We start from the raw sequence: 13,318 nt of genomic DNA, 5'->3' as shown, positions 1-13,318 counted from the left end.
TACGAATCGGGTAGAAGATTTGACTAAGTCATAATTATGTACACACACTAAAGAAACTAGATTTTGTTTTAAATTATATTCAGGAGTTTCTATATTATCATGGTTTGCTTTATAAAAAGCAATGCGAATGCTTGAACATAAAGATTTGTTAAGGCTGTGATCTTACACAGGACTTATTTTGAGACGATTTTGCCAAATACAAGGTTTTCAGAATAGCAAGGCTGCCCAGTCTGGATTCTTGCATCACTCTACTCTTTATTATCTCACTCATCCATTTTTGTTTTCATTCCTGCGTTTTCCTTTTGTCACTGTTGTCATAAATTTCTCTTTGTCCTTCTTGCTCCTTTTCTGCTTTTCGCTCTTGCTCGGGATCAAGGAGTGATGATGAGAAATATTTTCTGGTCCCCAAAAATGAGTACAGGGCCCCAACATCTGCAGCCACAGGCAAAAATGAAGGCTAAGCACTGATCTTACATACAGCTGCTTCTACGCTTTAAACATAAAGCACCGTGATGAAACTCTGTATCACGCTGCAAGCAGGAGCTACCGGGGTTGTTTGCCACTGATGACATGTGGCCCTTCCTGCTATGGCTCTGCAAACTGGGCCTAGTACTCCCCTATCTGCACATGATTCTCTGGACAGTGAGGGCAAACACTCACAGACTTCTCAGGGAGGTCGTGCAGGGGTGCTCGAGCTCAGAGCTCAACCATCAACCAACTGACCCAATAAAGTGAAAGCCCCACCTCTGCCTATCTTTGCAAGAAAGAGTGAAGATTAATCACAACGGGACATATCATCAGGAAACGGCGTTAAAATTATCGCCGTTTTAGCGGCAGAAAACTGCAGCTAAAGCAGCGATAATGGGCTTGATAATATGCCCTTGAGAATTCCCATAGAAGCCCATGTTCTGGTGTCAACATGGGCTTCTATTGGAATTCTCTGCGGCACATTATCAAGCCCATTATCGCCGCTTTAGCGGCAGTTTTCTGCCACTAAAGCGGCGCTGATTTTAACGCCGTGCTTGATAATATGCCCCATAATTGTTCTAAATACTGCACACTTCAACACTCATGTACAAATCAGTGGGCACTATCCCTTGTAGGGGCTATACCCTCCACGCTTTCTCTCGGTCTTCCTCCAAGCCCCTTTTCTCTGGGTATAGGTTCCACCTCCTTAGGGGCTATCAGCAGTAGTGTGACTTATTCTGAGGTGAAGCTGTCACCCACAGTTCACAGATTACCATGAGAACGTTTAAGGGTCTATGCTGTAGCAGCCTGGATGGTGCATGTAGTATGGTAGTATTATGCACATTGGTATTGGAATGTGCAATGGAATTTGTTATGATGGTATGTGTGGTGGTTCTAGAAAGTAAGCACCCTGCAGACTGTTCATGCTGCGGTGCAGAGAAGCAGTCGTAGGTTCGTTGATGGAATAAAGTCCTGATAAAACCATCTTGGATTTTTTTGTGGTTTTTACTTGAGGTGCCCATACTATATTGTATTGGCAACAAGCAAATTTGGAGTTGGACCCATCAACACCCTAGTGTGGATTACATGCATCTAGTATGCCAGCGATTGTGTTCACCACATTTTCGATTTATTTGGATTTCTATTTACTTGGATGGCACTGTGTGGTTTACTATTCTACTATTTAGGCTTCAATTGTTTTTTTCTTGTTTTGGGGCTTCGTCTGTGCTGGGGTCAAGTACATCCGTTCCTGTTTTACATTTGTGTACTGCCGGCCTGTTTAGATCTTGCCTAGGCAGCACTTGCGCTGTCTCTTCAAAACATGCTGTATTCAGGATATGTGCATAAAGCTCTGCCTACTTTCTGCCCATCTTTTTAATTCGCTCCTGTCCCTGTACTTTGTAAATGGTGGCTTTCCATTGGTTATTAGGCTTTGTAGTAACTCCGTGGTACCTCCCTGTCTCCTTTAGTAACCTCCCATGAGAACACCACTATTACATGTGTTGTTACGCTCTAGGTTTTAATTACAACCTCATGCACTATTTTCTTAAAGGCCTTTAAACAGGACACTCACTTGGTCCTAAACAAAGTTGCCAGTGGTTACTTTACTCGCTAGCACATTTCACATTTACATTAGACCTGCTATAAATTTCCCTTCATTAGCTCCACATAGAGTACAATCTAATCAGGAATTAATATAATAATTCTTTAGACACATTTCAAAGCTACTAATTGTATTTATATTGAATGTACTGTGGTACTGTCTCGCATGCAGAGCATTATGGGTAGGGTGGATTTACCATATCTTCAAAGTTTATGGTGCTAACTAGAGACATCTATGTGCAGCTTGCAGTACTGCACCTACTCATCTCACATTTATATTAGACCTTCTATACATTTCCCTTCATCAGCTCCACATAGAGAATAACCTAATTCGGAATTAATATAATTGTGTTGTCACATTTCAAGGCGATTAATTGTATCTATGGGCATAGCTATTTGAATGTGCTTGTGGTACTGTCTTGCATGCAATGCATTATGAGTAGGGTGGATTTACCATATCTTCAAAGTTTATGATGCTCACTAGGGACTTCTAGGAGCAGCTTGCAGGCCAGCACCTAGACAAGCACTGCTGGTGCCTTGCTCACTAGGGACCTCTAGAAACTGCTTGCAGTACTGCACCTAGACATGCAGTGATGGTGCCTTGCTCACTGGGGACCTCTAGGAGCAGCTTGCGGTACTGGACCTAGACATGGAGTGCTGGTGCCTCGCTCACTAGGGACTCTAGGAGCAGCTTGTAGTACTGCACTGAGACAATGTTGGTTCCTGTCTCACTATGCAATCATTTGCAATACACTAGGTCTCACATTACTGAAAGTATAAGCTATTGGTGTTGCATTATTATTTGCAACACCAATACCTCAAACTGTCAGTAATGCGAGACCTATTGCATTGCAAATGCTTGTTTTAATTGTACCAAGTGAAGCTGTGGAGCCTCGTGGAGCAGTTCAGAGTCTCCGCTGCATTCTTTGCATATTACCTTCACACTCATGGAGGATTCACTTGTGTCCATGGAGATTCTCAGAGTGGAGAAGATGCTTGTGAATTTCGAAAACAACAAAGCGAAGACGAGTGCCTGTGACGTTCGTGGAGGAGTCAGTTTCATTCTCATTTCTGACGTGAGGTGTCCAACACTCTGACAAGTGCTTTCTACCAAACAAGCTCCATTTCCCCGGAAAGCACACACACTGTGTTCTCAGCGGCCATTTTGAAGGATTGGGGAATTTAGCATTGAAGCTGTCTGCACACAAGGCATTGTGTGTTCTGTGCAGCACATGCTCACCTTGTTCTGCCTGTTTATGATCTGTGAGGGGCACACTTTAAATTGGAGCATGTGAATTGGTGACTGTGATTTTGTTTTTGGTGAAATTTGTGTTTGTATTCATGATTCACCTGTGTTGTTCGAAACACTTTTTTGTATGGCATTCACCTTTTGGTTGGTTGGTAGGTATTCCACCTTTATTGCTGATTATTTTGCCCATTATTTTAATTGCCTGTTTTGATTGCATTACATTGCGGTATTATAGCCAGTATGTCTAGCAATGTTGGGCAACCACCACCGTTCCTGCAGAATCCAGGCAAACCCCCCTTGCCTTGGTATAAGTGGCATAGGGTCTTTGAAAATGTATGGTTGCCATAGACTTACCAATAATCAATCGGGTACTATCAGTAATTTTCAGGCTTGCAGTAGCAAACTTCAGAGAACCCACAAGATCAGTTTCACAACACAAAGACCCCTTGGGGCATCTTGCCAACCAGGCAGATCTGATTTGTCCTTCCAGTCATCTCATGTGTGGAGTTCTTCAGGGAAGAACAAATTATGAAGCTAAAGTATATATCTCAATAAAGCCATTGTAGTTGGATTAGGCACACAACATTATGTCTAACAAATCCCAAACCTAAAATCACCTGTTATATCTATTACCTAATTAAGATTTTAATATCGTTGTCTAACTGAGACCTAGGGACATATCATTTTTGGTGTTGATCACGTTTACCAAACCTGACATCCAAATTAACAGTGGACCAAAATTATATTGAAAAGAGACATGGGGCCTGCAGACAAAGCTGTCAGAGCCTCAGTGCAAACGATTTTTCTTGAACCATGGCTTTTACAACAGAACCCGGGCTTACAGGGGTTAGGTATTAACATTTTGTTTGGGCTGAGTTAGAGTCTTGTGCCCAGGCAGAGTCAGGACATGCCTAGGAGCATGAGCTGTGCAGAGGAAAGCTATGCATACTGGGTTACAAAAACACACATGAGACCAGGGCCACTTATCAAATGTGAAGTTGGAAAAAAGAGGAAAACACACACATATGTAGTCGATTTTCTTACATTAAATAAATACACAGTAGTGTGGAATGTAGTTTAACTAGTCTTGTCAAACTCATATATGTTAAAAAAGTCTCCTCTGATCTCTGATTCAAAGATGATTGCAAGTACATTACTATTTGAGACTGAGGGTCAATGATGCTGGTGCTGGGTGTAGTGCAGATGTTTCTACACACATTACTGCTGTCTTGATTATTGGCATCTATGCTAAGATCACCTGCTACTTACTTGGTAGCCCTGAGCTGCCCAGATATGGCAGGGAGGCAGTGACCATGAATGTTTGCTCATGGTAGGTCCATCAGCAGGAGTGTGCTATGGGTTAATTCTTAACCAATACCTGTTCATGTGATCTAGCATTATGAAAACATGTGTCTGCTCTCTCTTTATGGGGATGTTTTACAACGTTTTATTTTGTTTAGGTGGAAGGTGCTAAGAAGGATCTTCACTCAGGGACGTTTGGTGGCGTAACTCACGAAGCAATGACCGATCTGGTGGCTCTGCTCGGTAATTCATCAGTTGACAAATTAATGCAATTTTGTTTTTGTACAGCCATTTACTGAAAAGGATGCTTCCAAAGTCAATATTAAACTTTAGAGATGTGATCTGCTCTGGATATTTGTATAGAATGTTCTAATGGAAGATATTAGTGTGCTGCATGGACCTGTGCTTGTAAATACTGCTTGGCTAAAATGATGATAATTAATTTTATTATTTCTATTTTATGTAATTGTTATTTGGAATGCATTACAGTAAATAGAAATAGTAAAATAAATGATCACCAGATGCACAGAGGCTCTAGAGAAATGTACAATACAAACGTAAATGTTGATTGAAGGGGGCATAGTCTGGGCCTGGACGGAGACACAAGATGGAGTGCCTCGTCTGAGCTCCCGAGCTGGGGCTCCCAGAAATGCTCCTTACTATGCACAGTGGCTTTGGAGGGGGCAGTGAGCGGCAGCGTAGATCAGCAAGGACCGTCAGGACAGCCTAACTGGCTGCAGTGGCCTGTGCAGCTACGGCTACACTGACAATCCTGAAGATGCGGCATGTCCATGATGGCCACCCGCATCAGAACGTGGACTTCGGCTGTGAGGGGCCGACACTAAGTGATGCTACCTGGCCCCCTACAGACTAGAGACTGACTCTGCCGGGCCTCTTGGCTCTCCTTTGCTGCATGGGGGCCGCCAGAGACTCCAACGCCAAGCGCAGTTTTCCAGCATTTATATGGACTACTGGGTGCCAGATAGACCCCACACGTCTACTAATAGCCTGTAAGTGACATTTGGGGAATTTTTGGAACATCTGTAGCAGTTGTTTCTCATGTCACAACATTTACACACAACCCGCTAACAGCGAATACTTTGAGAGGGGGAGCTTCCCCATTGCGTCCACATATCACAAGCCCCTGAGGGGTATGTCACCATAAGGGGCATGTTATCTGCCATGAAATCATCAAAGAGTGCTGGCGGTTTGTTTGTCATAGGGGAGACATCATGATGTGTTTGTCCCAGAGTTACATCTTCCTGCGATGAAGGGGGACATTCAATCTCTCCTCCTGGAACTGAGGAAACATATCAAAGCTGTGAGTGTGAACTTTACTAAGGCCTCACCAACCTTGACCAATCAGTGAAGGGAGTTCAATCCCGCATGGACCTGGTTGAGGCAACAGTGGCACAACAGGACCAGGTACAGGATTGAAAGGGTGTCAGTGCTGGAGACCCAACAACGGCTTTTGAGCAACGTGCTGGAAGATTAGAAGAATCACTCTCACCCCAACAATATACGGATCAGAGAAGTGAGTAACACCATCCCCAATGCTGAACTGGAAACCTATGTTCAGGCACTGTTGCATCTGTCCTTCAGGGCTCTGATGGCCAGGATCTTACCATTGACTGCTTGTATCTATTTTTCACTTCATATCAGCAGTGAAGCCAGCTTGCTCCAGATTGACACCCTCACCCTCTTTCAAGACATCCCCATCCAGACATTACCCAGGTGCAGCGACTTCAAAGAGGTACTGTCCTACTTATACAACAAAAAAATTCTGTACCATTGGGGTTTCCGCTGTGCCTACTCTTCACGATAGACAACAAGCAAGTTGCCGCCAGTATGCCTGACGAGGCTCGAACCTCCTTTTCTCGCTAGATGAGCAGAAGGCTTTTGACCATGTGGACTGGCAATTCCTTAACGCGGTTCTCTCAAAGATTGGCCTAGGCCCCCACATGATGACCCATCTGTTGGCCAGCTACAAAACCCTGACTTCACGTATCAGAGTCAGTGGGGAGATGATGTGATATAACGGCTAGGGCAGTCGACTTCAAATCTGGGGACCCGGGTTCGAGTCTCAGCAATGATGCTCAACATCCTGTGATTCTGGGCAAATCACTAAATCTCTCCGTGCCTAACAAAAATGAATGTTTCCTTGTGTAATGCAACTGGTGCTCATGTAAAGCGCTCTGATACCAGATACCTTCAAATCAAATTTGAGATATATAAACCTTTGGAAAAAATGGCACTCCTACCCTCAGATGCTGCTTGGGCAGGGCACTAGACAGCTTTGCCCTCTGTCTTCACTAATTTTTGCCCTTAAGATAAAGTCACTGGTCCATCGTCTTGAAACTAACCCTGAAATCTGAGGGCTAAAGGTGGACAGAGAAGCCTACAAATTAGCATTATTCCCTGGTGACATGCAGTGTTTTTTACATGCCCAGAAACGTCTCTTCCAATGTTGTTGGAAAATGTAAAACAATTTCAGGAGGCTTATGGCTTCCGCATCACCTATGCAAAGTCTACGGGCCTTGGGGTGGCGGATACTGCTCTCCTCCTTTGGTTTAGCTTGAGACGCTACCTCCGTTTGTTACTTAGGGATCTCCCTGACTAATTAAATCCACATTCTTTATGATCACAACATACGTCTGGTTCTGGAGGTTCTCATAAAGGATCTCTACTGCTGAGTTAGGCCATATCAATGCAGCAAAAATTAATTACCTGCCACAACTACTCATGAAGCACACCTCACCCCTGTGGATCCCCTGCAACACCCTCACACACACCCAAAAACAGTTATTGCAATTCATGTGGCATAACCCCATTCCCTGAATACAATGAGCGACACTGTACAAGAGAACATCAGATGTAGCCTGTGATTCTCCAAAATAGAAGATTACATTCACGCATTACAGTTGCAGTTCTTCCTTGACTGGCATTACCTCTCCCATACCAAGCTACTCATGGAACAGGGTTGCTTCTTCATCCCCTTACAACACATCCTGTGGTTAGGATGGCTTCCCACCTTCACACACCCCACTGTAAGCTACTGCAAGCTGCTCAACTTCTTTTCTTCAAGGGGCACGTCTAACAGTAGCCCATACCTGGAAGACCCCTCGCCCACTAGACCTCTTGCTGTGGTGGATTAAGATGTGACATATCTATGCCATGGAACGTTTGACAGTGATAGTCACAGACAAAATGTACACATGTGTGTGAATCTTGCTGCCTTTTAAGGCTTATGTTAAGAGAGACAAGGTGAGAGTGCACCTGTTTACCACCATGCCAGACATATTATAGCAATCTCTCCTGGGAGGACTCTCGCCTTCGGACAGCGGGTCTGACAGGAGCGTGCATGAGGCTTTAGGGTGTGCTTCTGATCATAGGACCCTAGGTATTGATGAGTTGCATGCCTGAGGTCCTGACTTGTGTTTTGTACCCACACCGCTGGACATTGTATGTTGGCCTGTCCAGCGATATCGCAATAATGGAAAATTTCTCTTATGCTCTTGCATTGCTTCTACTCTTGTGTTGTGCTGTGATCACCCTGGAAATTCCCATTCCCCTTTCATTTTCCTCTAAATAGTACAAATAAAGATATGTTAACAAAAAGGTTTATTAACAATACATAAATTACTGCTAGAACAAAACACAATAGGAAGATAAACAGAGCAGAACCTAAAGAAAAAAAAGTAGCAAGATTTGTTTGAAATTTGTCCTGGAACTCCAGCCGAGTAGAAATATTTCTCAGTGCAAAAATCTGTGAAAGAAATCAAACTCGTGGAGAAGCCCATTCAAGTCGAATACATGTTTAATGCAAAAATGTAACAATCAGCAAAAATATTCCAAGTGCGAATTTGCAAGCCAGCAGGCCAGGGCTTCAAGATCTGAGCCGTTGGAACATGCATTGCAAAGTTCTTTTTTAAAAATCTTTTGTAATGCAGCAAGTGGAGGATAGAATACACGATCAAACTGTAACTCAAGATTGCAGCTAATGAGAAGGTGCCTAACTCTTTTGTGGGAAGAATGTAAGTATTTCTTGAGAAGGTGACACAGTGAGGGAGGGTAGAATGCTGGCCAATAAATCTGAGGTTTCTCGCTTGTTTATGCCAATGTTAATACAAGGCTGCTTTTACTAGAACAGCCAGGCTAAATGTACAGTCTACAAAATACAAGATGGCTGCATGTGTATGTTTACTATGTATGTTAATGTGCAATAAAAGAAAGGCGCCGGTCTACTTTATGCAGGTATACAATGTTTAAACAGTGCTGATCATACAATGCTTCTGGGCAGTGCGACCAATGTTGTCATTATGGTTTAAGATGTTAGCCGTACTTCAGTTGCGGATTACAAACAAGCAAGATGTGTGGTGCGTGGCAAAGCAGAAGGCCTGTAAAGGTTTGCATATGAAATTGGAAAAAGGCTCAACTAAGGGTCTGGCAGTGCCTAATTTTTCGTTAAGAGCTTCCTCCTGCATAGCTAGTATATTCTTCACTAATTTATCTTGCTGGTGTATTCTAAGCATTTTCTTTACTTTCTGGGAGGCATCATAACTTGTTAAAAATACAGGGTCTCATTTAGGAGGCCCTAGCGGCACTTTTGTGCGAGTGAGCGTCACTTTTTTTGATGCTCCGGTGGCGCAATGTGCTGCAGCATATTTACAAGACCACGCAAATCCACTTTCCGTGGACTTGTAAATATGTGCCCCTTGAATGCAGCACACTGCGTGAAAGCAGCGTTCCATGGGTGTTGCTGTGGATGTTCCATGGAATCTGAAGCATTCCCAGATTTATGAGGAAAAGGAGTGGCTCAACGAGGAGAAATACTCATAATTCCTCCTATTTTTTTCTCTTTCTATGCGTGCTGAATTCTGCAGCACGCATAGAAGGAGGAAAATGCCATCAGTGATTGCTTTTGTGCAGGAAAGTGTACCTTCCTGCACAAAAGCAATCATCCCCACAACGCAGGCACCCTTACAACATGACGCAAGGGGGTCTGCATTGGTGCACTGCTGCTGTTTGTGCGTCGGCCCAGGAGAGAAGGACAGGAATGTGCCGTAACTTGTAGATACGGCGCATTCCTGTGCTTTCCTCTTAACGCACGGCAGCGCAGCAGGAAGGCCTGCTGTGCAGCCCTGCATCAAAAGTTTGTAAATGAGGCTCTCAACCTTCTACGTTCTCCAGAGATTTGCACTGTGAGAATTTTGGCCTCTCAGTGGAGCTGATATTACTTTCTTCAGTGATGTTACATGATGGATTTTCAGTTACACTCCAGTCCACACTATCATATTAATTAAAGAATCTAAAGCGAGACCCAAAAATAATCGGACCTCTTTCAGTAGCAAAAGGTAATGCAGACCTCACATAAACCAAATTAAACGTAGGTCACATTTTAAATGACAAATTAAGCAAAACTAGCATTAAACTAAGAGACAAACACGTGAAGCAATTCAACACCTCAAATCCACGCGCAAAATATGGAATAGCAATGGAAAATTTTATATATTTGAAAATGACATAAACAAATACTGTAAATGCTAAAAAAAGATAAAAGTACAATAATATCTGCATTGAGATTTGCCATGTAAGGATGAGCAAAAATGTAAACTGCAATGTGTTTCAGATATGTACACCATGCCGAGCCCACGCATTAATCCCTTAGAGCAGAGGTCTTCAAACTTTTTTACTCTGAGGCCCCCCTCAGCAAAATGTTTTGAGCCTGGGCCCCTCTCCAAATCTTTATGGCAAGGATTGGGGGAGCAGGAGGGACATGGCTGCGTGTAGGGAGCGGGGCTTATGGATGATTTCAGGAATACTTTTTCTATAGTTTATGAACTGCGCTTAATATGAGACTTATAAAACAGCAAATGCATCAAACAAAAACAGATATTATCCCAAACAAACTGCTCCCCATAATTGGGGTGTTATGAGCCCCTCACACTCATTGACCCCAATGCAACTACACCTGCTGCACTAATGATAACTGCAGTCCTGAGTAGCAGGCAATCTATGCTGCATCTTTTACCTCTTCCCAACCATGACGGATCATCACCTCGGTCCTAATGCTTGAAAGGAAAATAAGCTACAAATGCCCATTTTATAAAGGTAGAAAGTCATAACTATGATGCAGTGGGCCCCTCAAATCCCTGGGCCCCAGTCCTGCTGCATCTGCTTCCTTAATGATGACCAGCAGTGGCCACTTACACACTTGGCAGCAATCCCAGCTTCACTAAGGAATGTCCCTTTAAAAAAACATTTATATTGTCCCCTTCTTTGGGGTATATCTCTGAAGAAGCTGTCTCTGGCCATTTGTAAACATAAAAATGAGTCCCCATACAGTGCTCCCTATTCTGGCCCTTCTCTTTGATAAAATATCTATGAATCTCGCTCCTTTCCTCTGCCTCTTAGACCATTACTGTGAGGCCCCAGGGATCGAGAGGATTAGGGCTCTGCATCTGAATGCAACCCTGACCCCATGGACTCAGCTTTCACAAAAAACTGCCCCTGAATGGTTAATACTGACTTAGATGTGCCTCTGCCTGAAAGTGAAGGGTGTGGTGGTAGTGCAGAAAGTTAAAAAAAGAAACCAGCCTTTTTATCAGCCATTAATTGGTTTAATCACTTAAAGCCAGGGCCACTGGAATTATCAGTTTCTGCAGCAGCAGCGTTTTCCACATAATTATCAGTGCACTGCATTTGCTAAATAATCTTCCTGGATCTCTTTTTTCACCTCAATTCACTATTCACCATGTTTTCTACTCGTTCTGCGCATTCCTGTACCATTTGCTGCCCCCACATGCACTAACCGCATCATTTCATTCATCAGTTTGGATGCTGCTCCTGTTTACATAGATTCTCTTTTTGTACTCCTCTGAAAAAATATGTCTTAATATTCATTTAGGTATATAACTTTATCTTTAATGCGATTTGTCTCTCTGAATTAAGTATTTCATCTACTCAGTATACAGGCACATGCCAAATAATGTCACATCAAAAGTGATGGGTGGTTATGTAGCAGAAGCAACGAGGACCCTACTTTACCCCTGGCCAGACATTTGCATCTGGTATTGTGGGGAAACAATTAATTAACTAAACAGATCTTCAATGTTTTATTAAATTAAATCGTACTCCTTTTTTGGCATCATAATATACATAGAAAAAAAAGTACAGTCCACATTAGCAACATAAGAATTAACTAATTTAGAATGATAAATATTCTATATTTAGATCCCAGTAATTATCAGACTCGATGTCTCTCCTGCCTCACGACACTGATCTCACTTCAAGGGCTTCTGTGTAAATGAAGACAGCCTGGAATTGCACCAAATAAACATCGCCGCACCTCCAGGCCATCTTCATTTACATGTCCTTGCAGAGGCATTTGCGCCCCCTGGGAACCCATCCACGCCCCCCCTGGGGGGCGCGCCCCACAGTTTGAAGACCTCTGCCTTAGAGCGTCAAACCCTAGAGGAAGCACTGACTATAGATGAGGTCTACATGGTAATCCAACAGTTGGCATGTGTAGCGTCTTCCTCAGCCTGGTTACCCACCAATGACTAGGCCACACACAGAGCTTGGTATTACAAATCTTTATTTTTCTGCATGTAACTGCAAACGGCTCTAACACTTATGTCACAAATCTACGGAGTCCATCTTGAGCTAAAGGTTTCTTCATTGATTCGTTGTTCCATCAGACACTACATATGCCTCTCTGTTAAATGAAAAATTAAAAATTGAAATGGCAGTTGCCAGTAGGTAGTTATAGTTAAGATGTAGTTTCCATAGGACGATTGTTTTTTCATTTGCCAATTACTTTGGCTTCATTTGATGAATCTTCACAAGATTTTCACAACTAATTTGCCAGTCACTTCAGCTGTTGTGTTGAAAATATTGGGGTGATCCGTCAAGCGGGGACTGAGAAAACGGGAAGGGGTCCCAAAATGCTGTTTCTCCATGTTATTGTCCATATGAAACTTCAGACACGGCTACAGCCTGAATTGCTGAATGGAATTACACCAAATTTGGTAGAAAGGTAGCTGTTGGTCCAGAAAGCACCCTTTTTGTTAAATGGTGTAAATGCGTTCAGTAGTTTTGGAGATATTTAAAGAAATTTCCAGTTGTATATTTGGAGACGCAGAGGATCAGCTATCCCTCCCGTTCTCGTGCTTGAGATCCGATTGGCTGCCAACACTTTAAACCAGGAAGTGTTGGCAGCAATCTTGTGACTCGGTTGAACTGAGTCACATAAAAAACCATTTAAAAAAAAGGAAAGGGGGCAGAGTAGAAACACCCTGTCCCCTATGCCCTGTGCGGTATACCACAGGGCCCCCTCCCAAGGCCAAAAAAGCATTTTATTTTTTAAAGCGAAGCACAGGCTCCTGCACTTTGTTTCTACTTCAGGTCCAGGCATATATGTAGGAGGAGGGCACACAGGGCCCCCTCCTATGATTCCAAAATCCCCAGGGACCAGCACCTACCCGGATAATTTTTTTATAATTTCTGAGAGGTTTGCTGTCATGTCAACCCCAGGGACCTAGGGACTGCCCCCTCCCCAAAGGAAATGTTTTTATAATGCCCTACGGACCACCACCTCCCCAGGGACAAAACAGGAGACAAATGCGGGGGCCAGGCGCCCCCCCCCGCAGCCCCAGGGACCACCACCTTCCCATGGCTAAATATAATAGTAATGCA

General features: G+C 43.4%; 1 protein-coding gene across 5 annotated transcripts in view; it reads left to right on the top strand.

Annotated features, from left to right (window-relative positions):
• The window catches only part of LOC146822776 (beta-Ala-His dipeptidase-like), a 362,817-nt gene that overhangs the window by 308,124 nt on the left and 41,375 nt on the right, over nt 1–13,318 (top strand). For all 5 annotated transcript variants that reach the window (XM_085606966.1, XM_085606964.1, XM_085606965.1 and 2 more), the window contains one exon: nt 4,780–4,864. In XM_085606966.1, the coding sequence (XP_085463092.1) occupies nt 4,780–4,864 (85 nt within the window). The remainder of the gene's footprint in view (nt 1–4,779; nt 4,865–13,318) is intronic.

This window comes from Triturus cristatus, chromosome 5_2, assembly GCF_964204655.1.
Source record: "Triturus cristatus chromosome 5_2, aTriCri1.1, whole genome shotgun sequence".
In the NCBI taxonomy this organism is placed as follows: Eukaryota; Metazoa; Chordata; class Amphibia; order Caudata; family Salamandridae; genus Triturus; species Triturus cristatus.
Note: the sequence above shows the minus strand (reverse complement) of the source record. Positions and strands in the feature narration are given on the sequence as shown.